This window comes from Meriones unguiculatus, chromosome 16, assembly GCF_030254825.1.
Source record: "Meriones unguiculatus strain TT.TT164.6M chromosome 16, Bangor_MerUng_6.1, whole genome shotgun sequence".
Classification (NCBI taxonomy): domain Eukaryota; kingdom Metazoa; phylum Chordata; class Mammalia; order Rodentia; family Muridae; genus Meriones; species Meriones unguiculatus.
Window position 1 is genome coordinate 22,821,814 of NC_083363.1, and position 23,279 is coordinate 22,845,092.

The 23,279-nt window shown below is 46.9% G+C and overlaps 1 protein-coding gene across 5 annotated transcripts; it reads right to left on the reverse strand.

The window, feature by feature from the left end:
- Positions 1 to 1,483: 1,483 nt before the first annotated feature.
- On the reverse strand, positions 1,484 to 21,948 carry LOC110557214 (phenazine biosynthesis-like domain-containing protein 2). Of its 5 annotated transcripts, XR_009586752.1 has the most exons (10): positions 21,670 to 21,943; positions 12,211 to 12,310; positions 11,771 to 11,869; positions 7,686 to 7,795; positions 7,544 to 7,573; positions 6,120 to 6,208; positions 5,551 to 5,729; positions 4,147 to 4,515; positions 3,324 to 3,386; positions 2,433 to 2,495 (listed from the first exon to the last, which is right to left on the reverse strand). XR_009586752.1 is itself a non-coding variant. In XM_060369431.1 (9 exons), exons 1-9 carry the CDS (start codon positions 21,751 to 21,753, stop codon positions 2,383 to 2,385), a joined length of 867 nt encoding a protein of 288 aa, XP_060225414.1. In that variant the 5' UTR covers positions 21,754 to 21,925; the 3' UTR covers positions 1,484 to 2,382. The 5 variants fall into 5 exon arrangements, 3 of the variants coding, with proteins under 3 accessions (XP_060225414.1, XP_060225416.1, XP_060225415.1); XM_060369431.1 differs by lacking the exon at positions 4,147 to 4,515 and having other exon boundaries at positions 1,484 to 2,495; positions 21,670 to 21,925; XM_060369432.1 differs by lacking the exons at positions 3,324 to 3,386; positions 4,147 to 4,515 and adding an exon at positions 3,100 to 3,274 and having other exon boundaries at positions 2,160 to 2,495; positions 21,670 to 21,948.
- Positions 21,949 to 23,279: the final 1,331 nt, after the last annotated feature.

A 23,279-nucleotide genomic window follows, 5' to 3' on the forward strand; every position in this document is an offset into this window, starting at 1 on the left:
CAGGCCTCGCGCGTGGCTCCTACTGCCCTAGCACTGAGCTTGTTTGCCTGTTAGGTGAGGCCGGGATCTTGCCATGTTGTCCACGTTAGCCTTGAACTTTCTATGGGGCCTAGGAAGGCCTTCAGTTTGTAATCCTCCAGCCCCAGCCTCCGGAACAGCTGGGATCGAAGGCTTCTATCTCCAGACTTGCAGTAGTTCTCACAAATTCAATATGGCAGTTTGTGAGCCAGGCTCAGTGACCCAGGCCTGTGATACCAGGAACCAGGAGACTACAGCAGGGGGACTGCCTCTCAAATCAAAACAAACACTATGTTTGGGGCTTCAGCCATTTTTAGTTCCATCCTCAGTTCTTGCTAAATGATCCCCAGCAGAGAAAATACATGAACTCCAGTATTCAGGAGTTACAACTCCAAAGTTTTGAAATGTTAGTTAAACAGTCTTGTGTGTGTGTGTGTGTGTGTGTGTGTGTGTGTGTCAAGGTTTCAGCTCAGGGACTCAGGCATGCTAAGCATATTTTATAACACAGAGACATCCCCTCCCCAGGCCCCTGAATCCTGTTTTTAAGAGATGAGGAGAGGGCTTAAGTGATCCCTGTGCCTCAGCCTTTCTGTTAGCTGAGGCTACAGTCCAGCCCTGGCATTGTCTCTGCATATTACAAAAGTTAATTCAGAGAACAGTGAGAGGTCTCAACAGGTGAAGTCACTTAGCATACACGCCTGGACCAGGCCCACACAAAGGTGGGAGGAGAGATAACTCCACCACGTTGTCACCTGACCTTCATCCCCAGTGAAGTCTGCGGACTTACAGTCTAGCCCTGGGCAAGTGACTGTTTGTAGAGTGTTTGCCTCATAGGCACAAGTCTGCTTATTTCCCCAGCTCCACTTAAAACAAAGTGACAACCGAGTGATAAACTGAAGCTGCCCTAAGAAACTCTGATTGGTCTGTAGATGGGAGCAGGGCTGTTTGCTTTGTTTCGTGAGTCCATCTGACTTTAAATTCCAGACTGTCAATTCAGTTCACAACCCTCCTGCCTCAACCCAGTGCTGGGTTTACAGATGGTGGAACCAAGCCAGGCTAACTTGCAGCTTTTGAAATGGTTAAGAATTAACATCAGTGAAAACATTCCATTTGTTTGTTTGCTGAGTCAGGGACTCAAGTAGCCCAGGCTAGCTGATGATTTGCCCCGCTGAAGCTAGTCCTGAACTTGGGGCTTGACTGAACTTTAGCCTTTTTGGTTCCATCCATCTGTTCTTGGTAAATGATTCCTGGGAGAAAAACTACATGAACGCCAGTAATTAGGAGTTACAACTCCATGATTTTGAAATGTTAAACAGCCTTCTGAAATTATGTGTGTGTGATTTCCTGAGAGCTGGGCGTCCAGGTATGTGCCGCCATACCAGGCTTATCTTGTCAACCTGAGGGGGAAATCCTCCTGGGAGTCACCCACTGGCAGTCCGTGTCACAGATTGCACCAAATTCCAAGTCATGTTAAGTCTCGCTTTATTAAACAAGAGGAAGCTTTGGCATTGCCACTCTTGGGACACACAGGAGAAAGATCTCACAGCCCACCCTGCTCCTGGAGAGTATGTGTATCTCCACACAATCTACTCAAATGCAGTTTGTTTTAATTTCCTGGGTTTTGTCCTGGTGGTGGCTTATAGGCAATTTTAAAACACAAAGGATTTGTTTCCTTAACATGAAGACTACTCTGCATCTTCCCACACGAGCTGTCTCTGTGCTCCCTTCACGGCCGTGTGAGTCCCCACACAGCACACTTCAGCATTAGGTCTGCATCCCAGAGTTATTGGGTCTATGGGAAGGTTATGAGTCTGTGCGTGATGGTGCACACCATTAACCCAGAGGCGGGCAGATGTCGGAGGTTAGCCTGGTCTACATAGAGAGTTCCTTCCCAGCCAGGGCTACACAGTATGACTCTGTCTTTAAATTAAAATTACATATATATGTATACATACATACATACATACATATATATATGGAAAACCTTCTATCAGGTACCCACACCTAAATCTAAATTTCATCTCCTAATCAATGGATCTCTCACTTTGATTGGCATTCATAATCAAAAGAAGTGGCACACCACTCTCTGCTGTGGTTACTAAACAGCCACACCCAGGCAGAGGTCAGACCTCAGAGCTCACCATCAGGAAGGAGTCTGGAGACAGTACCGAGCCTCCATCTAATGTTCTCTCTTCCTGCTCCTCACGAGAGGACTGACAGCAGTGCTTGGAAGTCTTGCTGGAGCAAGCTCAGCGCATTTGTTCTTTGGTTTGGTTTTTTGATATAGAGAAAACACCGTGTTGAGCAGCAGCCACAGCCCAGCATAAGTGTCTCAGCGTGTCCTCTAAGATGCCAGCGTGTCCTCTAGGCCGTCAGCGTGCCCTCTAAGACAATAGCCGCACCACCTTTCATGTCAACTCGTCCATCAGCTCGCAGGGAAATGTCCAGTTCCCCTCCTCGGCGGGAACACTGAAAGGCTGAGAGAAAACAAGTGGTGCCAATTAAGAGCATTTTCCCTGTGATTTACCACACACTGGAGCACTTACTGCTACAAACCCAGAACTCCTCCCAGGCCAGTTTCCAGAGTAAATTCCTCCATGTGTCCATAGCGCCTCCCACCTCTACCTCATTTTCCTGCAGCCACGGAGGGCCGCACAATTGATGAGCACACACTGCCCAGCCCTCTCCTTCTGGGGCCTCTTCTGCTACTCACTGCCACACCCAGCTGTGTCCAACCTAAATCTTCCTCTAGGAGTGCTCAAGGATTTGTGAAGAGATGGAGGTGGGGAAGGGAAGTCCAAGAAGATGAGAGAGGGGGTCCTGGCCCACCTTCCCTACCCAATGCCCCTTCTCAGCCCAAAAGAGTCAGGTTGAGTTTGTTTCCCTGTAAGGCAACCACGAGGCTGGTGCACAGAGAGGCACAGCCCCAGCCTTCAGGAGCTCCATGCTCAGCTAGCCATGAGACTCAGCCAGGACAGGGGAGAAACACCCGTTCTCCCCTCAAGGCCACACAGACTTCCCTTCGGTAAGATCCATCCTTGGGGATCAGAGCTCTACTTTGATGTGTGCTAATGTGCGTACCTTTTCTGTGCACCTGAGTCTTAGAGTCATTCCTGGCCTGGTTCTTCAGGAGGCAGAGGCACACACTGGCCATCCCTAACTCCACAGCAGAGCTCTGTCTCAAAAAGCCAAGAGCTGGAGCCATGACTCCATGGCATTGCATTTGCTGAGCATCTGAAGGCCCCGAGTTCACCACCTAAGCACCCAAAGAGAAGGAGAGGAAAGGCTGGCAAGAGCTATCCTACCTCGCATTTCTTTCTTCCCCAGCTCCTCAGACCAGTAGGGGCCAAGAATAGTGTGGGTGGACCCTGAAAAGAAATGACAATCCATGAGAGCCATAGAGTGACATTTCTCTAAATGTATCAACAATTACAATCAATCATCCAGGATGACTAAACCTTAGGTCGTCAATCCTATGTCAAGGTGGCCACAGCAAAGTGTGGAGTGAGGAAAGGGAGAGAGGATTTATAAAGAAGTGCTTCTGAACGACCTGTCAAATCTGTCTTGTCTCTCCAAAGATGCATTCAGCTACAGGGTTAGTATTTTGTTTATTTCTTGGTGTTTTCTTTTTTGAGATAGTCTTGTGTAGCCCAGGCTACCCTGCAACTAACTGAGGCTAATCTTGAACAACTCCTTCTGCCCTAACCTCCCAAGTGCTACCTTGACATCTGTACCGTCATGCCGGACCGTAGGCGTTAATGCTTGTCTGTCAGTTGTCAGCTCATTGTCAAATCAAGGCCTTCCCATGACTCTTTCCCCAGCTTTCAGGGAATGGAACTTGACCCTCCTGCTGTGTAGATGCCAGGGAAGGAGGAAACTCAGACAACAGACAACCTTTCAGAGCTTTGGGGACTCAATGCTCATTCTTTTTAATTGGAATTTTTGTTGTTGTTGTTGTTGTGTGTGTGTGTGTGTGTGTGTTTTGGTTTGGGCAGTACTGGACCCCCATATGGCATACAGCCCTCTACCAACTAGATCTCCTTATTTTTGTTTTGTTTAATTTAGCCTAGAACTAGATCAGAGATTATGTATGAAAATGAAGAAACAAAGTGAGGGGTGGTGGCACACCTTTAATCCCAGCCCTCGGGAGGCAGAGTCAGGGGGATTAGAGGCTGCTGTGTGTTCACGCATGCTGCCCAGAATCCTCTGCCAGTCAGAGAAGCTCCCTGGACTACGTGGATGCTGAAGGCGTGTTCCCGAGTCTTCAGCTGTGCTTCTGTGCTGCGTTGCGAGTTCCTGTTTTGTTCCTCACCGAGGACTCAGTGAAGGCCCGGAACCATTCTGGCTCTTGGCATCTGGAGCCTCTGCCCGCTTCCTTTCAGCCCTGCCCCTGCTTCCCCCAGCAGCCTCCTTCCATCAATCACTCTGGCTGTATAGACCACTGTCCTCAACGAGAATGGCAGTAGGAGACACCACATTTCTTCCCTCTGCTCCCGGCTGGTATAAGATGTGCAAACGTTGGCTTGGGGATCTAGGTGCACTGTTAGGAAAGGTCACTTGAAGGGAACTATGTGGCCTTGTCTCGTGTGCGGAGAGTCTAGGGAATAGTTTAGCAGCCTAGGACTTTGAGCTGTGTACACACCTCTCTCTGAACAACGTACACGCTGTTAACAGATTAGGACCCCCTCCTCAGAGCTGTAAGTACACCTGCTATCAACAATGAGAAAAAGTTAAATAAACTACCCACTTTAGCATCCCCTGAATATCATCCTGTTTCTACCCAAATACATCACGGAACACAGTCTGAGAACTATGCCATAGCCAATGGGCCAATCCAGCCTAGACTAGTTTGGGGTACATGCACAATAAGGCAAACTATCCTCAAAGTGAACTTTTATGCAGAATCCCCTATTTACCACCTTATGACTGCATAATTGGATGTGTATATGATTAAAATCAGATGCCCATGAAGAAAGGGCTTCCATAGCCTATACTGTCAATCCAGAGAGAATCTCTCAAATTGTGTCATTAGTAACCAAACTCCTCCTTCTCTTGAGTACCACATAAGAAGATGTTGGGGACTGGAGAGACAGCTCATCAGTTCAGAGCACTTGGTGCTCTCCTGGAGCTGAGTTTCATTCCCAGCACCCATACTGAACAGCTCACAGCCCCCCGACACTCCAACTCCAAGTGTTACCCAAACCTCTAGGGGTACTGCACATACAAGAGCACAGATAAGATACATGCACACACACACACACACACACATACACACACATACACACATACGTACACACACATACAGACATACATACGCACATGCTCCAAACCCCTCGGTAGGTGTTTGCTCACATACTCCTCTATCAACCTTGAGAGTGTGTCCTTTCCTGACCTGTGCTGACGCTTTGAATAAACCTCCCTCACTACTTTGTAATCCCTCTGGGCTTTTATTTCAATTCTTTGGTAAGACTACGTGCATCTGGCTGTACCCAGCCCAGACCCTGACCACATGTAACACCGAGGAAAGCGTACCTGTTACCGGGTCTTCAGCCACACCAACCCATGGTGCAAAGTATCTGGAGTAGAAGTCATAGGGGGCCGCCTGCCCCCCTGGCTCTCCTTTGAGAGTGAGAATGAGTCCTTTCACCCTCCCTGTCTTTTCAATCTGAGGCAGAGGCTCCGTGTTCACCTTCAGGGTCTCTAGAAAGGACCTGGAGCACAAACGGGAGGGGTCAGGAATAAGCATTTGCCGACGGCCTCCTACGCATGGGAAGGAGGCTGGGCTGAGACCAGATGGCTCAGCACAGGGAGGGAGAGCCTGCCCTGACATCCACGTACGGGTTAAAAAAAAAAAAGGGTTAGGCCAGGCAGGGCAGCAGACGCCTCTAATCCTAGCACTCTGGTGGCAAACTCTGTGAATTTAAGGCCAGCCTGTTTACAGAGTGAGCCTGTAGCAGCTCAGGCCAGCCAGAGCTACCATAGGGAAACCCGGTCTCAAAAGAAAAGAAAGGTTAAGTCATGCTTTGCAGAAAGCACAGCCTGACTGAAGCAGAGCTGGAAATCTGGGTGCTGGCATGCAAATGGTTAAACATGCTGTTTACCTGTCATAAGAATCGCTGAGCCGGACCAGGAGGTTTTTGGTATGTGGAGAGTACCTGATGTCCTGGACCAGGGTGTCACCTATGGCTGCCTGTGAAGCACATCAAGACTCCTCAGAAGGCGAACTCTTCCTCAGTTGTTGGATGTGCGTCTAGCATGCCAGCCAGCAGCCATGGTCAGTCAATCCCTGGCACCACATTAACTGGGTATGATATGTGCTTATACCCAAGAGAGAGAGGCAGAAAGGTCAGGAGTTCTGGGTCAGCCTCGGCTAGTCAGAAAATGTGAAGCCAGGCTAGGATGCCTGAGATTCTGCTTCAAAAATAAATAACAGAACAAAACAGCGAGGCACCCTCTTTTGACACAAGCATGTGGGAGGCAGAGGCTCTATAGTGAGATCAAAGTCGACCAGGCCTACAAAAGACAGCAACAAACCTCCTCAAAAGCAGGCCTTGGTTGCCATGTATGAAAAACAATCTCCCATGAAGCATGTGTTGTGAGCCAGGCCCCACATAGTCCCCAGGTCCCAGGAGACGCCTTCAGTTTCAGGGCTCAAAGTACTGCTCAAAGACAGCCATTTTCCTGGCCAACAGAAGGACCCTTCAGGAGCCAGTGAGCTTCCGCTCTGCCAGCCCAGAAACAGGTAGTGTCACCACGTGCTCAGTGCGTGTCCCAACACACAGCTCCACCAGGTGGGGCCCCACAGACCCAGGCCTCTCCCTCCCTTTTTTCCTCTTCTCCCTTCCCTCCCTCTCTCAAGTCTGAGTCACTCTAGAATCAAGTCTGAACCCCTGCGTCAACTGTCTTTCGAGGTGAGAGCCGCTAGCTCACCTCTTTAAGTTGGAAAGGCAATGAAATGGCTGTACATGCAGCCACACTAGGACACCCCACGGATGCTCTGTGTGCCAGGACTCAGGGCTGGCCTGAGTGAATAGAACACGTCTTAGAATGCTCTGCTCAGGAAGCACACCACCTCTATTTGACTGGAAATGCAACCCTTCGTGGTTCAAAGGGGCAGGGGATATGCCGTCTATCCTCTTCGCCACCCCTTCAGGCCTTCTCTGTCCTCACCAAACACTCTGTCTTAGTCCTGTCCCACTGTGGAGACTATATGGCTCATAGTGAAATCAACCAAGGCAGGTATGACTGTATGGCCTGTAATCTGAGCATTCAAAAAGCATGAGAATTTGCAAGGATAAGAGCAGGCTGGGCTACACAGCGAGGAAGAAAGATTACAACTCAGTGAAAGCGATTACCCTTACTAAATAAACACAATATTAACACTCTGACCTGAAATGGACTAGGCTTCCACAGAGGTGGGTACACCGGATGGGGCTTTATTATAGGATCACATCACACCCGAGCTTTCAAACACCAACACAAACAACCACACCACACAATCTCAAAGTGAATTCTTTTCACCAACCTTTATCAAGTCTCCTACTTCATGCAAGTCCTAGGAGGGGAAAAGAGAGGAAGTCATTGCTGAGCAGGAGAGCTGTGGGCTGACCAGTTTGTGGCGATAATCGCACATGTCACAATTAGATGTAAATACAGTAAGGGCTAACCTGGGGGAAGGTTGGGTAGAGAGGAAAGTCCAAGACAATCCCATCTTCTGCCTTTCTGGCCTTCAGCTCCCCACTCAGAGTGACAAACGTTAGAGTGCTGTTCGTGTTCTCTGGGAACCGAGAATAAGGAAAATAAATGTGATTGTGTTTTCTGGGGGTTCATCACTGTCTGTTTGTCTAGTGGTGGTGGTAGGTGTGTGTGTGTGTGTGCGCGCGCGCGTGTGTATGTGTGTTACTGTGGCATGAACCCAGGGGGTCACACAACGCAAGTACCTCTCACTAAGCGATCTCCCCAGTCCTCACTGGTCTTTTGTTTTTATGGCGGAGTCTCAGTCGTCTGGGCTGGCCTTGAGTCCATCTGCGACCCAGGATGTCTGTGAATTTTTACTCCTCTCTTCTCAGCCTCCTAAACAGCTGGGATTTCAAGACTACCTCACCCACCTAAACTTGTTCTGATTCTCTACCCACACAAGCAAAATCACCTTCTCATAATGATCAGATTTTATGACTTGAGGGTAGAGTGTCCACACCCTTGGTTCTCAGCTGGTGGTACAGTTTTGGGGAGAGGCATAGTTTGGGAGCTGGGTCATAGGTGAAAGGTCTCAGATGGCACACGAAGACAGGTTGTCGGGGAGTCGGGAGTTAACTAGAACAGTTGTTGACACTATGGGCAGACAGACAGCAACATGGTGAAGGCTCTGAGCAGAGTTAGGGCTCCAGCACCAGAGACAGGCAGCACAGTGGGGTTCTCCAGAGAGAAGTCAGTGCCCACGTGGCAGATCTGGGGGAGTGTCCTCTCAGACCTTCCTGAGCATGGGATGGGGCCTATTTCATAGCTCAAGCCTACAGCCAGGCTCTGATGCCCAGGCAGAGATTGGGGTGTGGAACAGATGTATGGCCACCAGGACCCACTTTCATATAAAACCCGTCGCCTGGGTGAGAGTTCCTGACACGAGGAGGCCGTTACTTAGACTCACAATGCTGGGTAGGGCGCCTGTCGGTGTCGTGAGAGAGGAAGGGCTTCTGCAGGGCACTGAGCTCTGAGCAGTGGCTGCATCCTAATACTCCATCCTTACAAAGGACCACAGGCCTGTGAGAGTCAAGGCTTGGCCAGCATCTGGGCGAGGTCACTGCTTCCTCAGTGTTACCAATGCAAACTCTTAAAAGCAGGGACCACACCACAGTGGCCACCACGATGGATGTATCCCCTAAACTGTGAACCCAAACAAGCCTCCCCTCTCTTAGGTCGCCTCTGTCAGGTACGTCATCACAGCAAGAGGGCAGAGCTGAGCATACGGGGTTATGTGGAAGAGGCCTTGGCTAACTTGCAACCTCACTCCTGAAGGGCACAGGCTCCCTTAAGCACCGGTTTCATCTTACCCTTCAGCACAAGGTCCCCGTCTTGTATCCACCGTGAGTCACAACCCCACTTGGGGTCATATAACTAGATGTGGATGTTAAAAACAAAGTGTCGATAGTATACAGCCAGGCTACTGTACACAGAACAACCAAACGTTAACTCAAAATTATAATATATATAAGTGTAGCCAGGCAGCGGTGCTGCGTGCGCTTGGGAGGCAGAGGCAGGCGGACTCTGTGAGTTCGAGGTCAGCCTGGGCTACAGAGCAAGTTCCAGGACAGCCAGTGCTACATAAAGAGAGCCTGTCTTGAAGCAAACAAACAAGCAAACATCTTATGTTAATGAACAGAATGTCTTTCTGGCTTGCTCACCCATGTTGCATGGGTGACGTCACTGCAGCCCTGAGACACGTGCACTTTGCATTTCCCTTGCCTTCTCACACCAATGAAACACGCAGCTCACATCTGAGACCATGGCATGTCATACGTTACACCAGCTCTACTGCACATAAGACGTGGGTCTCTCACAAAAACAGTATTTACTTACAGGAAGCAAGGGCATTTAATGTTTTTTGATCGTCATTTGTCAGTATAGAAGTGTTAAATCAATGTTGGGATTTGTATCACAATGTTATTTTTAGAAATAAAAAAACTAACATGTCTGAGTGTTTACCTGCACGTATGTCTGTGCACATGTGTGTGATTGCCCTCAGAGGCCATAGAGCCCCTGGACCTGGAGTTACAGAGGGTCTGTGAGCCACCGTGTGGGTGCGGGGAGTGGAACTTGGGTCCTCTAGAGGAGCAGCCGGTTCTACTAACCACTGCACCATCTCTCCAGTCCCTAAAATCTTTGGCTTTTAAAATTACTCTTTGAGTTTCAGCTAGATGGCTGAGAGCTGCCAAGACTAAGATCCTGCATTCGGTTCCCCAGCCGCACAGACAGGGAAAGTCCAGACCCCTGAAAATTGTCCTCCAATCTCTACATGTACACTGCGGCATTTGTTCGCGCACACACGAAAGTAACCAATTAATTAAAATGTAACAGAAACTGCTTGGGGGATCTAAAACCCTTTTCTGGCCTCCCCTGGAATGGCCCATCCATGGTACACAGATGCAGGCAAAACACTTACACATGTAGAAACAAAGGGGGAAAAAGTGACCTGGACCAGTGTATCACCCTTCAGTGGCACGGTCCTGAGAAGGAAGGTCTGGGGGATCAGAGATAAAGAAGATAGAACAGGTGGGCTCAGGAGGTCTTGCCTGAGCTGTGCTCGTGCCAAGCAAGCTTAATGAAGAGGTACATAACCTTCTATGGGAGTTCCGGGGGAGATGGAACAGAGTCAGCAGAAACTATCGTACGATGGGATGAAGTCAGCAGGGAGCTAGCAGACAATGTCGCACAAGGTGACCAGAGCGACACACACGGCAGCCTCAGGATTGACAGCTGTAGCCCCAGATGGTGGGAAGAGTTGGGTGCTCCAGACCTGAGGCCACAGTTCCCCAAGGCCCCGGCCCCAGGCTATTGTCAGCCCTGCCAAGCATGTTCTTGGTTTTAGAGAAGGAGCTGTGGATTCCTTACTTTAGAGGCCCCATAGATCACAGCCTCAGGGAAAGCCTGGGATCAGTCCAGCCTTCAACAACAAAAAAAGTAATTAAAATCAACTGCTGTTTGAGGAGCTGGGTATGGTGACTCAAAGTTGTAATCCCAGCACCAGCAGGCAGAGGTAGGAAGGCTGCAAGTTCAAGTCCTACCAGGCCCAAGTACCAAGTTCCAGTCCAAACAGAATTAGGTAGAAACTGTTCTTTATTTTTATTTATTTTGTTTGTTTGTTTTTGTTTTTTAAGACAGGGTTTTGCTGTGTAGCCTTGGCTGTCCTGGACTCAATTTATAGACCAGGCTAACCTCAAACTCACTGAGCTCTGCCTGCTTTTGCATCCCATATGCTGGAATTAAAGGTTGTGTGCCATCACTCCCAGCAAGGCAGGGGATATGGCTTAGTTGGTAGAGTGCTTGCCTAACATTCATTGAGCTGGGGGTTCGAATCCCCAGCACTGCATAAAAGATTTATTACAAGCAAAAGCCTGTAATACCACACTTGAGATTAAAGGCACAAAAAGCAGAATTTCAAGGGTATTTTGTGTGTATAAGGAGTTCAAGGCCAGCCTGGAATATAAGACCCAGTCCCAAAAAAAAAAAAAAAAAGTGTGAGTTTAAGATCAAAATGGACAGTGGTGATGCATGCCTTTAATCCCAGCACTCGGAGGCAGAGGTAGGTGGATGGATCTCTGTGAGTTCAAGACCAGCCTGGTTTACAAAGTGAGTTACAGGAAGTGAGTTACAGGACAGCCAGGGCTAAAACAGAGAAACCCTGTCTCAAAAAAAATCAGTAGGGCACCATGTGGAAAAGAGCATGCCGCTGTTTTCCACGTATCTCCTTGTGTGCTATGTCCATTTTGGCCATGCAGGTCTCTCTCCCACAGGTAAATAAAATAAGCCTTTTTTAAAAATTCACATTACTAAGCCATGGTGGTGCATGCCATAATTCTAATCCTTGGGAGGTGGAAACAGGAGGATCCAGAGTTTCAAGGCCACTATCATGTACAGAGGAAGGTCAAAGCCAGCCTCAGCTAAATGAGAGACCCTATCACAAAACGAACGAATAACAATAAATAAATAAATAAATAAATAAGTAAGTAAATAAATAAATAAGCAAAGTGCACATTACTTCTTTTGTGAAACAGAACAGCTGCAGAAGCCAGGGTGGCGTGGCCACAAAGCGGGAACTCACTCTCCGGGGTAAACCATCTTAGTCCAAAACGGGAACCTTCGGAGGAGAAAAGGTCAAAGGGAAGCAAGATCAAACCCACACGGTCAGCTTAACAACGCCTCCGCATCTTCTTCCCTTACTCACTGGCGCAGCTAAGAGGCAAGCCTTTCATAAAGGGTGAGCATGGGGCAGACAGATGGTCTATTCCCTCCCTGGGAAAGGTCCTGATGACGTGAGTTTGAGTCTCAGGATCGACATGGTAGAACAAGAGAACCAACTCCTACAAGCTGTTCTCCAACCTTACACACTCGCTGTGGCACATGCATAGGCACTTGTGCACACACATGTGCTCACACACACAAATAAATGTGAAAGAAAAAATGTGAATGTGTATTTACTCTCTGTGAAGTTGTCAGTTGGTTGCAGCTTTCGGATAAAAGCGGTTTCCGAGAGGTTCATCTCCCTTGCAATGTGTTGATGAGTGTCTTCATCCAGTGTCTTAAATAGAAATGAAAGGTTATTGAGAGACTGGAACACAGATCCAACTTGATGTAGCAGTTTATTGGTATCAAAAACCATAAGCTTAGACTTGGTATAGAGATGCTCATCTTTAATCCCAGCACGTGGGAGGCAGAAACAGGCAGATGTCTGTAAGCTGGAGGCCAGTCCGGTCTACAGAGTTCTGGGACAGGAAAGGCTACACAATGAGACCATGTGAGAAAGAAAAAGAGAGAGAGAGAGAGAGAGAGAGAGAGAGAAAGAGGGAGAAAGAAAGGAAGGAAAAAAGAAAGAAAGAAAGGAAGGAAGGAAGGAAGGAAGGAAGGAAGGAAGGAAGGAAGGAAGGGAAAAAAGGAATGAAGGAAGGGAAGAGAGAGAGAGAGTTGTGAGGAGGTGTGGCCTTGTTGGAGTAGGTGTGGCCTTGCTTAAGGAAGTGTGTCACTGTGGGAGCCAGCTTTGAGGTCTCATATGCTCAAGCTACATCCAATGTGACACACAGTCTCCTGCTGCTGCCTGTAGATCAAGATGTAGAACTCTCGGGCTGGAGAGATGGTTCAGTGGTTAAGAGCACTGGCTGCTCTTCCAGAGGTCCTGAGTTCAATTCCCAGCACCCACGTGGTGGCTCACAACCATCTCTATGATTTGATGCCCTCTTCTGGCATGCAGGTGTACATGTGGATAGAACACTCATCTACATAAAATAAATAAATAATAAGATGTAGAACTCTCAGCTCCTTCTCCAGCACCATGTCTGCCTGCACGCCACCATGTCCTACCGTGACTATAATGGACTGTAAGACAGCTAAAGTTAAATCTTTTCCTCATAAGAGTTGTTGTGGTTATGGTGTCTCTTTATGGCAATAGAAACCCTAACTAAGACATATACATGGCCTCTAAAATGCTTAAAAGAAAATTCAAGGCCAGGCATGGTGGCGCACGTCTTTATTCCCAGCACTCAGGAGGCAGAGGCAGGAGGATGTCTGTGAGTTCGAGACCAGCCTGGTCTACAAAAGGAGTTCAGGACAGCCAGGGCTACACAAAGAAACCCTGTCTTAACAACAACGAAATTCAAGTTACATATTAAAGAATTAAAGACTGTGTGTGTGTGTGTGTGTTATTGTTGGGGTTTTTTGTTTTTTGTTTTTGTTTTAGCTTTTTGTGGCTTCTTGTTATCAATGAGAGTCCCTGGGGCTGCCCACAGGAACACGTGTGGTGAGCAATTCAGCAGCTATACCACTGAAGAAAGCATCTCCCTCCCACTAACTGCCTATAACTCCGGGGAGAAGAGCAGGGCCTCATGAAGCTCTGGCGCTCATTCTTCGCCCCTTCTCTATTTCCTGAGCAAGGGGACTGCGTGTCTGAGAGTTCACTCTGTTTACAAGGTGCTGAGACCCAATTCCGGACTTTGTGCATGCTGGGCAAACACTGCCAACTGAGACACATTCTCGGCTCTATTTCCTTCATTCTAACATTTCCTTCATTTTTTAAGCTAGCCACATGGATACATGCCTATAATCCCAGGAAAATGAAGGCAGGAGGGTCATGAGTTCACAGTTATTCTCAGCCATATACAAGTTTAAGGTCGGCCTGGGCCTACACAAAACCTTGCCTCCAAAATTAAATGATTGATAGACGGATGATTGATAGATAGATAGTAGAACATAGATGATAGATGGTAGATAAATGATTGATAGATAGTAGACAGATCACAAGCTCTCGTTATCCCACCAACACTTTGCAGAAAGGAAAGCACCAGCAAGCAGAGAAACGTGGGCCATCGCGAGGCAACTAGGCGCAACAGTGAGTGCTGAGTGGCGACCACTGCTGAGGAATCTTAGTCCGTCCCCACCTGCTCAATCAGAGTGTCTTGTCTGGAGTCCTGGTGTGTAAGCCATGGCCCTGTGTGCAAGCAGCATGGAGACAGAAGCCAAGTCGCCTCCGGGAAACAACCCTGAGCAATGTTGGCGAGGGGAGCCCCGGAGGCACGCAGGGTCTGTTTGTTTGGGGGCTGGGGATGCTGGAGACTGAATCCAGGAGTCGGCCGTGTTCAGCGTGTGTTCTGCACTGAGCTTCATGAAGATTTCAACAAGGAGTTCTATAGCCTTAAAGAGGCTCACAGCCGGGAATGTAAACTGGTACAACCACTTTGGAAGTCTATCTGGCGCTTTCTCAGACAATTAGGAATAGTACTTCCTCAAGATCCCACTATACCACTCCTAGGCATATATCCAAAAGAGGCTCAAGTACACAACAAGGACATTTGCTCAACCATGTTTGTAGCAGCTTTATTAGTAATACCCAGAACCTGGAACAACCTAGATGTCCCTCAACAGAGGAATGGATACAGAAATTGTGGTATTTTTACACAATGGAATACTACTCAGCCATCAAAAACAAGGAAATCATGAAATTTGTGGGCAAATGGTGGGATCTAGAAAAGATCATTCTGAGTGAGTTATCCCAGAAGGAGAAAGACACACATGGTATATACTCACTTATATAGACATATAAGATATGATAAACATAATGAAATACATACACCTAAAGAAGATAAACAAGAAAGAAGACCCAGGGTAAGATGATCAGTCCTCACTTAGAAAGACAAATGGGATGCACATTGGACGTAGGAGAAAACAAGTAACAGGACAGGAGCCTACTGCAGAGGACCTCTGAAAGACTCTACCCAGCAGTGTATCAAAGCAGATACTAAGACTCATAATCAAACCTTCAGCAGAGTGCAGGGAATCATATGAAAGAAGGGGGAGTTAGTATGATGTGGAGAGTATAGGAGCTCCACAATGACCAAATATATCTGGGCACAGGGATCTTTTCTGAGACTGACATTCCACCAAGGACCATGTATGAATATAACCTAGAACCTCTGCTCGGATGTAGCCCATGGTAGCTCAGTAACCAATTGGTTTTCCCTAGTAAGGGGAACAGGGACTATTTCTGACAGGAACTCAATGGCAGGCTCTTTGGTCTCCCCACCCCCCAAGGGAGGAGCAGTCCTGCTAGGCCACAGAGGAGGACTTTGCAGCCAGTCCTGAAGAGACCTGATAAACCAGGGTCAGATGAAAGGGGAAGAGGTCCTCCCCAATCAGTGGACTTGGAAAGGGGCAGGGAGGAGATGGGGGGAGAGAGGGGATTGGGAGGGAATGAGGGAGCGGGCTACAGCTGGGATACAGAGTTAATAAAATGTAACTAAAAAAAAAAAAAAAAAAGATGCTCACCACCATTGTGCCAGTTGCAAGGGATCCAGTGCCCTCTTTTAGCCCATGCCAACATCAGGAATGCACATCGCACACATACATGCATGCAGGCAAACATTCAGACACATGAAAGGAAAATACGTCTTTGAAGACATGATTTTAATGATGCGGTCTTATGCTGGGCATGAGGTAGACAGGAAAATGGAAGCAGAGCCTTGCCCTGGGCGGGTTTCTGTCTCCTGAAATCAGAGAGCGAAGCACAACCTCTACGGTAGACTCCCGAGGTTCACCCATGGCATGCACGTTACTCAGTTTTCCATTTTCCTTTGCACGTCAGTGCAGCCCTGACCTGAGGGGGAGGGGCTCAGTGGCAGAACGCATGCTTGGTGTGTACAACCCTCCAAGCTGTTTGTTCTGTTCTGTTTAGGACAGGGTCTCCCGTGGTCTCAGCTGGCTGAGCTACGTGGCTAAGATGACCCTGAACTTCTGATCCTCCTACACCCACCTGCAAAGCTCCTGGATCACACACGCCACCTCACCCAGCAGCCCTCTGGCTTCAGCATCCACTTCCCTTTGGCATCCTCAAGGAGATCAAATTCCCAAGACCAAAATCAGAGTGAAGTTCACTGTTGGGAGTGCCAGCGCCCAACAGTGTGAGACAGTAAATTGCTAGCTGACATCCACGGGATTATTGGACTGGAAAACCAGGATGAAGTTTTACTTTATACTGCCATCTTGTGGCAATACAGAGACACGGCAGCCTGCATGGGACAGCTTGTCTTCTGGGTCTTTGTCCCTCTGTCGTGTTATCACCTTTTACAGGAAGCGCTAAAAACACCCAGGAAGGCTTTGGGGACCCCTTCCCTGCACCTGAACTCCTGGAGGAGGCACTTTCAACACCTCCATGTGTTCCTAATAGTTTTTATGGAGGCTGGGTTGTAGCTCAGTGGTAGAGACTTGTCTCCCATGGCAAAGGCCCAGCACCTCCAATTAAAAAAAAAAAAAATCAGACTCTACCACAAAACCCAAAGTTTATACTCACTGTTTTAAGTCCCACACATACTGGGCAAGATCTGTCCTACCAATCACATGCTCAGTCCTCATTCTCACTTTCTATGCCCTGACCAATGTTCTCCAAGGTAAAAATTAGTGCCTGCCGGTTAACAAGAATTCTGTTGTTGTTGTTGTTGCTGTTGTTGTTGTTAAATATGGGGAGCTGTGTGTGTGCGTGTGGGTCTATGTACATGAGTTAGGTACCCAAGGAGGCCAGTGAGCGTTGGATCCCCTGAAGGAGAAGTTACGGATGGCTGAAAGCTGCCGTGGGGGAATGCTAGGAACTGAATCCAAGTCCTCCGGAAAAGCCGCAAGTGCTCTTAACCACTGAGCCACCTCTGCAACCCCAAGAATTCTGAAGGTGTTCTGTATTGTTTTTATTGTTATTGACCTGTCTGAGGGTTTTGCCTGTGCGTACATCTGCGCACCGCGTGCATATGTGCCTGGTACCTGCTGAGTCCGGAAGAGGGCGCTGGATCCCCAGATCTGGAGTTAGGGATGGCTGTGAGGCAGCACGGGGTGCTAGAAACTGGACCTGAGAGTCCTGCAAGAACAGCCGTGCTCCTACGTGAGTGAGCTATCTCTTCAACACCGCTAGAGACTCCACCTCTAAGTGACCCTTCCTCAGGGAAGAGCACTAAGGATGGAGGAAGCTGCGGGACCATCAGCTTCCTCGCAAGAGGTGAGGCACGAGATGAGCACAGCGCTGTACAGCCAGCTCTGGTTTTGCCCTGAACAGGGAGGCAGAGGTAGGAAGAGCTCCAAGCTAGCCTGGGCTACACAGTGAGGACCAGGCCAATCTCGGCAGCCTAGCCAAAAAAAAAAAAAAAAAAAGTGGGGCTAGAGATGGCTCACTGGCTGTTCTTCCAAAGGTCCTGAGTTCAATTCCCAGCAACCATATGGTGGCTTCCAACCACCTACAATGAGATCTGGTGCTCTCTTCTGATGTGCAGGCACACATGCAGGCAGAATATTGCATAAATAATAAATAAACCTTAAAAAAAAAAAAAAAAAAAAGGCCAGGCATGATAGTGCTCTCCAGAGACAGAAGCGGACGGATCAGCCAGGAATCTGTTACACAGAGAAAAACCTAATCAAAAGCAAAACAAAAGGCAAACAAACAAACAAACAAACAAAAACACTAGTCCTTGTTGTCAATAGAAACAACTGCCAATGTTTCAGAGAAAATTAATGCAGATATACAAATACTATATTTGGCCTTAACATGGTTTCTAAAGTATAATAGACATCCAGTAAATCTCATCTAGAATAAACACAAATTATAACTTTTTTTCCCACTTACAAATAACTTTAATTTAATTTAATTTTGGTCTGTTTTGTTTTCTTGAGGTGGGGTCTCACTGTGTAGCCTTGGCTGTCCTGGAACTCGTTCTGTAGGCCAGGCTGGCCTCCAGCTCACAGAGATCCACCTACCTCTGCCTCCCAAGTGTTAAAGGTATGTGTCACACTGCCTGGTTCCTAGAAACATTTTTCATTGTCTTAATGGGGGAAGAATGATTGCTATCTAGAGGACAGAGGCCAAGAATAGTGGTAAAACCTTCTAAGGTACATAACTGCACCCTCAACAAAAAAAGCATGTCAGTGTACTTTTGAAAAAACTTGTCCTAAAACTGAACACATGTGCACATTCACATGATCAAGCACGGATGCTCACACACACTCACACCTCAACAATATCAAAAGGTGGGTGTGGTGACACACAACTTTAATGCCAGCACTCAAGAGGCAGAGGCGGGTGGATCTCTGGGAGTCTGAGGTCGGTTGGCCTGGTCTACAGAGCGAGCTCCAGGACAGCCAGGTCCTTACATAGTGGGAAGGTGGGACTCTGCCAGCCCGGAATGTGTGGCTGCTAACACAAGCTGTGTCTCTCCCAGCGAAGCAAGCTTGCCTGCCAGCAAGGCACTGCCCTCCAGTATCCCAGCACTCTGCCCTCTGCAATTTTTGTTTTGTTTGTTTGTTTGTTTAAAACTTTTTACATTTATTTGGGAGGTGAAGGTCAAAGAGGTCAGAGGACAATTCCAGGAGTCAGTTCTCTCCTTTACTGTGTGCATCCAGAGATCAAACTCAAGTCATCACGTCTGGTGGCGAGCATCCTTACTGATGGAGCCATCTTGCCACTCCTCCCTCCTTTTTGCTTAGACAGGCAGCAAAGCATGTTGTCTCGGTTTCCAGAATAATGGCCTGGGTCTGGCTGGTTTTCACCTTTATCATGTTAGTGTGTCTGCTTTGTTTTTTATTTCTATATATTTTCTGTGTTTTGATATACTTCCTTACTGTTGAACTATAAGCATTTGAGGACATCATTAATTTGTTGCTATAGCTGATTACGATAGCTCTGGCTGGCCTGGAACTTCTTTATTGTAGACCAGGTTGGCCTGGAACTCTGCCTCCTTAGTGGTGAAATTAAAATATCTATCTATCTATCTATCTATCTATCTATCTATCTATCTGCCTGTTTTGGAGACAGGGTTTCTCTGTGTAGTTCTGGCTGTCCTAGAACTCACTCTGTAGACCAGGCTGGCCTTGAACTCAGAGATTTGCCTGCCTCTGCCTCCCTAGTGCTGAGATTAAAGGCATGAGCTACCATGCCTTTAATATCTTTGAATATCTATTTTTAAGGTATTAATTTCTTTTTAACTATCTGTACCATCTTTTATCTAACCTTTAATAAGTCTTTGCCTTTATCTTGTATGTAATAAAGTTCCTTGTCAGGAATTTTCAAGAGATAGATGTCTTGAAAACAAAATAGGATATCATAAAAGCTCTTGGGATTTTATTTTTCAGGACTGTTCATTTTCTTTACACAACTTGTGCTGTTTCTGAGACACAGTCCCATGTGGCCCAGGATGGCTTCGGACTTGCTATGTAGCTGGGTATGACCTTTAACCCCTGATTACAGCGGTGCCCCACCACTTCTGGTTTATGTTGGGCTAGAGGTCAAACCCAGGGCTCCCGTCACGCGGGTGAGATCCATCCTCAAGCCCTACACCAGCCTTTTATCAGGTAGTCAAAAGGCTCAAAATGCAGAGTTTAGCCTACGCCTGTACACCAAGCTTCCTGATCAACTCAGTCAGATCATTTTCAGTTCTACTTATTGACTGACATTACACATAAAATTATATTTATTTAAGGGTACCAACAATGTTCTGATATAGTCAAAGTTTAAATAAGTTTTTAAAAGACAAGGTAAAACACCACAAAAATTTATTTAGTTAGTTCAGGACAGTCAGGGCTACAAAGAGAAACCCTGTCTCAAAAAAAATGAAAGAGAGAGAAAAAAAAATTCTTCAACTCTAGTGTTTATTAATGTTAGTATTCTGGAGATAATCAAAGTTATGAAACAACACAAATTATTGTTATCTGGTGAAAACTATATATTTAAATCACTTGCAATTCAATGATATTACGGAGGTACATAGACTATGTCTCAAATAAATACGTATACGAGAGGTGGTGGCGGCACACGCCTTTAATCCGAGCACTTGGGAGGCAGAGGCAGGTGGATCTCTGTGAGTTCAGGGCTAGCCTAGTCTACAGAGTTCCAGGACAGCCAGGGCTACACAGAGAAACCCTATCTGGAAAAAATATATATGTATATTCACATATATGTGTGTGTGAATGACACGGAGACGCAGGACAGGTGTGCAAGACTCTCCACAGCAGTTACAATCAATTTCGCAACTGTTTGACAGGAAGCTGTACTTAATTGTTTTGACAGAAATCTGTGCTTGCCAGATTGATTCTAAAGAAGATTCTAAATTTGGAATCTGGTTGCTAATTGTTCTCTCACTAATCTTTCCAAGCTGTTGTATTACTAGATAAAACCTGGTAATTCCTGGGCCCTCGACATCTGGTGGGAGGAAACAAGATGAGCGGTGCCTCTCTAGCCCAGATAATCGACTCCTTTATGCTAACTGCTCTGAGGAGAAAGTAAGATTTAGTTTGGTTAATTTTCGAGGCAGTTCTCTTTATTAGCCCAGGCTGACCTCAGACTCATTATCCTCCTGCGGTAGCTGCTTCCTATTTTTTTTTTTTTTCTTTTTTTGGCTACAGTTACTTTTTATGTGAAAATGTCTGTTTGTGTGTGTGTGTGTACGTAGAGGTCAGAGGGCACCTGTAGGCACCCTGTTCTTTCCTTCCCTGTGGAACCAGGAGGTGAGGCCTGGCAACAGGCCTCCTTCACTCCCTGAGCCACCTCACCGGCCCCAAGGTGCATGTGTGGAGCCCAAGGACAGTTTGTAACAGTCGGCTCCCTCTTTTCACCATGTGAAGGACAGTTTGTAACAGTCGGCTCCCTCTTTTCACCATGTGAGTCTCGGGTCCTCCGGCTTGGCAGCAAGCACCCTGACCTGCTGAGTCATCTTGCAGGACACAGAAGGGCTCTGTACCTACATTTCTGAGGTATAGATAAGGCTGAAGCCAGGCATGATGAACCCTGCAATCCCAACACTCAGAGGCTGAGACAGGTGGAGTCTGGGGGTGGTGGGGCTCCATAGAGGGTCCCCGGCCAGTCAGAGGAGCACAGTGGAGGCCGTGTCTCACCTGCTCCTGCTGAAAAGCCCCAGGACGGCCACATAGATCAGAACATGCCAAAAGATTCTCAGCCATGCCTGCCCACAGCACTTCTGTAATTTTGTACTTAGTTTTGGGTGCTAATTAAACAGAAACCTAATTCTGAAAAGGACCTCTAGTCATGCTTTTATAAAGTATTTGTTTGATTATTTATTACTTTTTATTTTTGTGAGATTGTTCTTTATATAGCCCAGGCAGGCCTAGGACCTGCTATGTAGCCCAGGATGGTCCCAGACTTGCGAGCCTCCTCGCTTTACCTTTGGAACACCAGAGTTTCAGGCATGAGCCCCCACTCCCAGCCGCTGCCAGGTCCTCTGCCTGGGAGTCTCTGTCGTTCTGACTCAGTCTAGGTACAGCCATCCCCTCATGACCATCACCGAGGTGACAGAATGCAGCCAAAGCAGCCAACACTCACGAAGGTTGTCTCACTTCTCCACAAAGGTCACAGGCTCTGCACACATCTAGAATTTCAGGCACGGCCCTTGAGAACTGAGTACTCACGTTTTCCAGGAGGCAGACAGCAGCAGGATTGCCCCGGAAAGCTGTCGCCGTGAACGCATCTGCTATGAAAATCGGGAGCTTCATTTTCCTCCCTGGCTCTGTCTGCGAGGTCCCTGCCTTGCTGGGAGCCTGCCTCACTTCCTGTTGTTGAAGAGAAAAATAAGTTAATGTTTTACTCCATGTACAGAGTTAACAGTTCCCAGATAAAAAGTCAATTACTCCAACATACTTTCACCTAAAGATGTGTGAACCCCCACTTTTCAAAGCCTCTGCCTTGTTTTAAAATACTATCTGAAGGAACTATTTTTACCTTTGCCTGTTTACCACACACACACACGTGTAGTGTGCATATACACATATACACATATATACAATATATGTATGTATATATAATACATACATAAAATACAAATATATTTATATTATTTATATATTGTCATATAAGTAATATATAATTATATTATTTATATATTTATATTAATATATATATTCTGAATGTGTGTGTGCTTAAGATTAAAACCAGGGACTCAATTGTGCTAAGCACAGGTTTATAACTCCCAAAGTTACCTTTGAATGTGTTTTTAATTAAATTCATTACTGAAGAACAGAATTCTACCCTTTAGTGCTTTTTAAATTTTTTCTAGAAATGCTGTATTGCTTCTCAAACCAACAGCAAAAAAATCCTTCTAAAGGATTAGGTCTCAAAGGCTCTAATAAGCCATGTCCTTCAATAAGATGTCCCCAGCCCTCCACAGCATACCCAGCTTCACCTTCTCTTCCTCAAAGAACTTGGGTTTTGTTGTGGCCTCAGAGATGCATAGGGCCCCAGCCAGTCAGGACAGTTCTCAGGCTTTAAGATTTCCACAGCTAGGTGGCGACAAGTCTCAATGAGGGAAAGCGGGCTGGAGAGATCCTGGGAGAATCCTGAGGAACAGGAGCGAGCTAAGAGACTAGGCTGCCCATCCTTTCCCTTTTCTCTGAGCTGAACATGGTTTTGACACTAGACTTGCAAGCGCCTGGTGTTTGGACCGTGACAAGCACGGAGACAGGAAACTAAGAGACTAGGCATGGGGGAAGCACAGGCTTCCTGCTGCTGTAGTTCACCTGCTAGATGCCCCTCAAGTGTTCCTACCTCGAAACTTCTTGCCTGACACGTAGTAAGAGTTCCAAAGTTTCAAGCATTGTTAGTACAGTAACAGCCAGAACTATGACTCTCCAAAGTTGTCCACACTGCAACTCCCAAAACCCCATAAGTATGTTTTGTTACTAGCAAGAGGGAATTAGGTTCAATCAACTGATTATTGTGGGTTATATATGTGTATATGTATATATCTATATGTATATGTGTATATATTTCTAGCTTTATGTTGAGATGGGGAAAATGAAACTCAAACCCATTTTGGAGCAATCCTGGGCTATATTGTGAGCCCCTATCTTCTTAACAATTTGTTCTGGGCAATGGCAACACATGCCTGTAATCCCAGTACTCAGGGAGGCAGAGGCAGGTGGAACTCTGTGAGTTTTTACAAAGTGAATTCCAGGACAGCCAAGGCTGCACAGAGAAACCCTAAAAATAACTCAAAAAATAAACTAATAATAATAATAATAAC

Excerpts from the sequence above, each read along its gene's own strand:
- LOC110557214 (XM_060369431.1), bottom strand. The coding sequence starts at position 21,753 with ATGAAGCTCCCGATTTTCATAGCAGATGCGTTCACGGCGACAGCTTTC. Across the intron at positions 12,311-21,669 it reads CTGTCTGCCTCCTGGAAAAC|ACACTGGATGAAGACACTCA; the intron begins GTGAGTACTCAG and ends TTTCTATTTAAG. Across the intron at positions 11,870-12,210 it reads AACTGACAACTTCACAGAGA|GTTCCCGTTTTGGACTAAGA; the intron begins GTAAATACACAT and ends TCTCCTCCGAAG.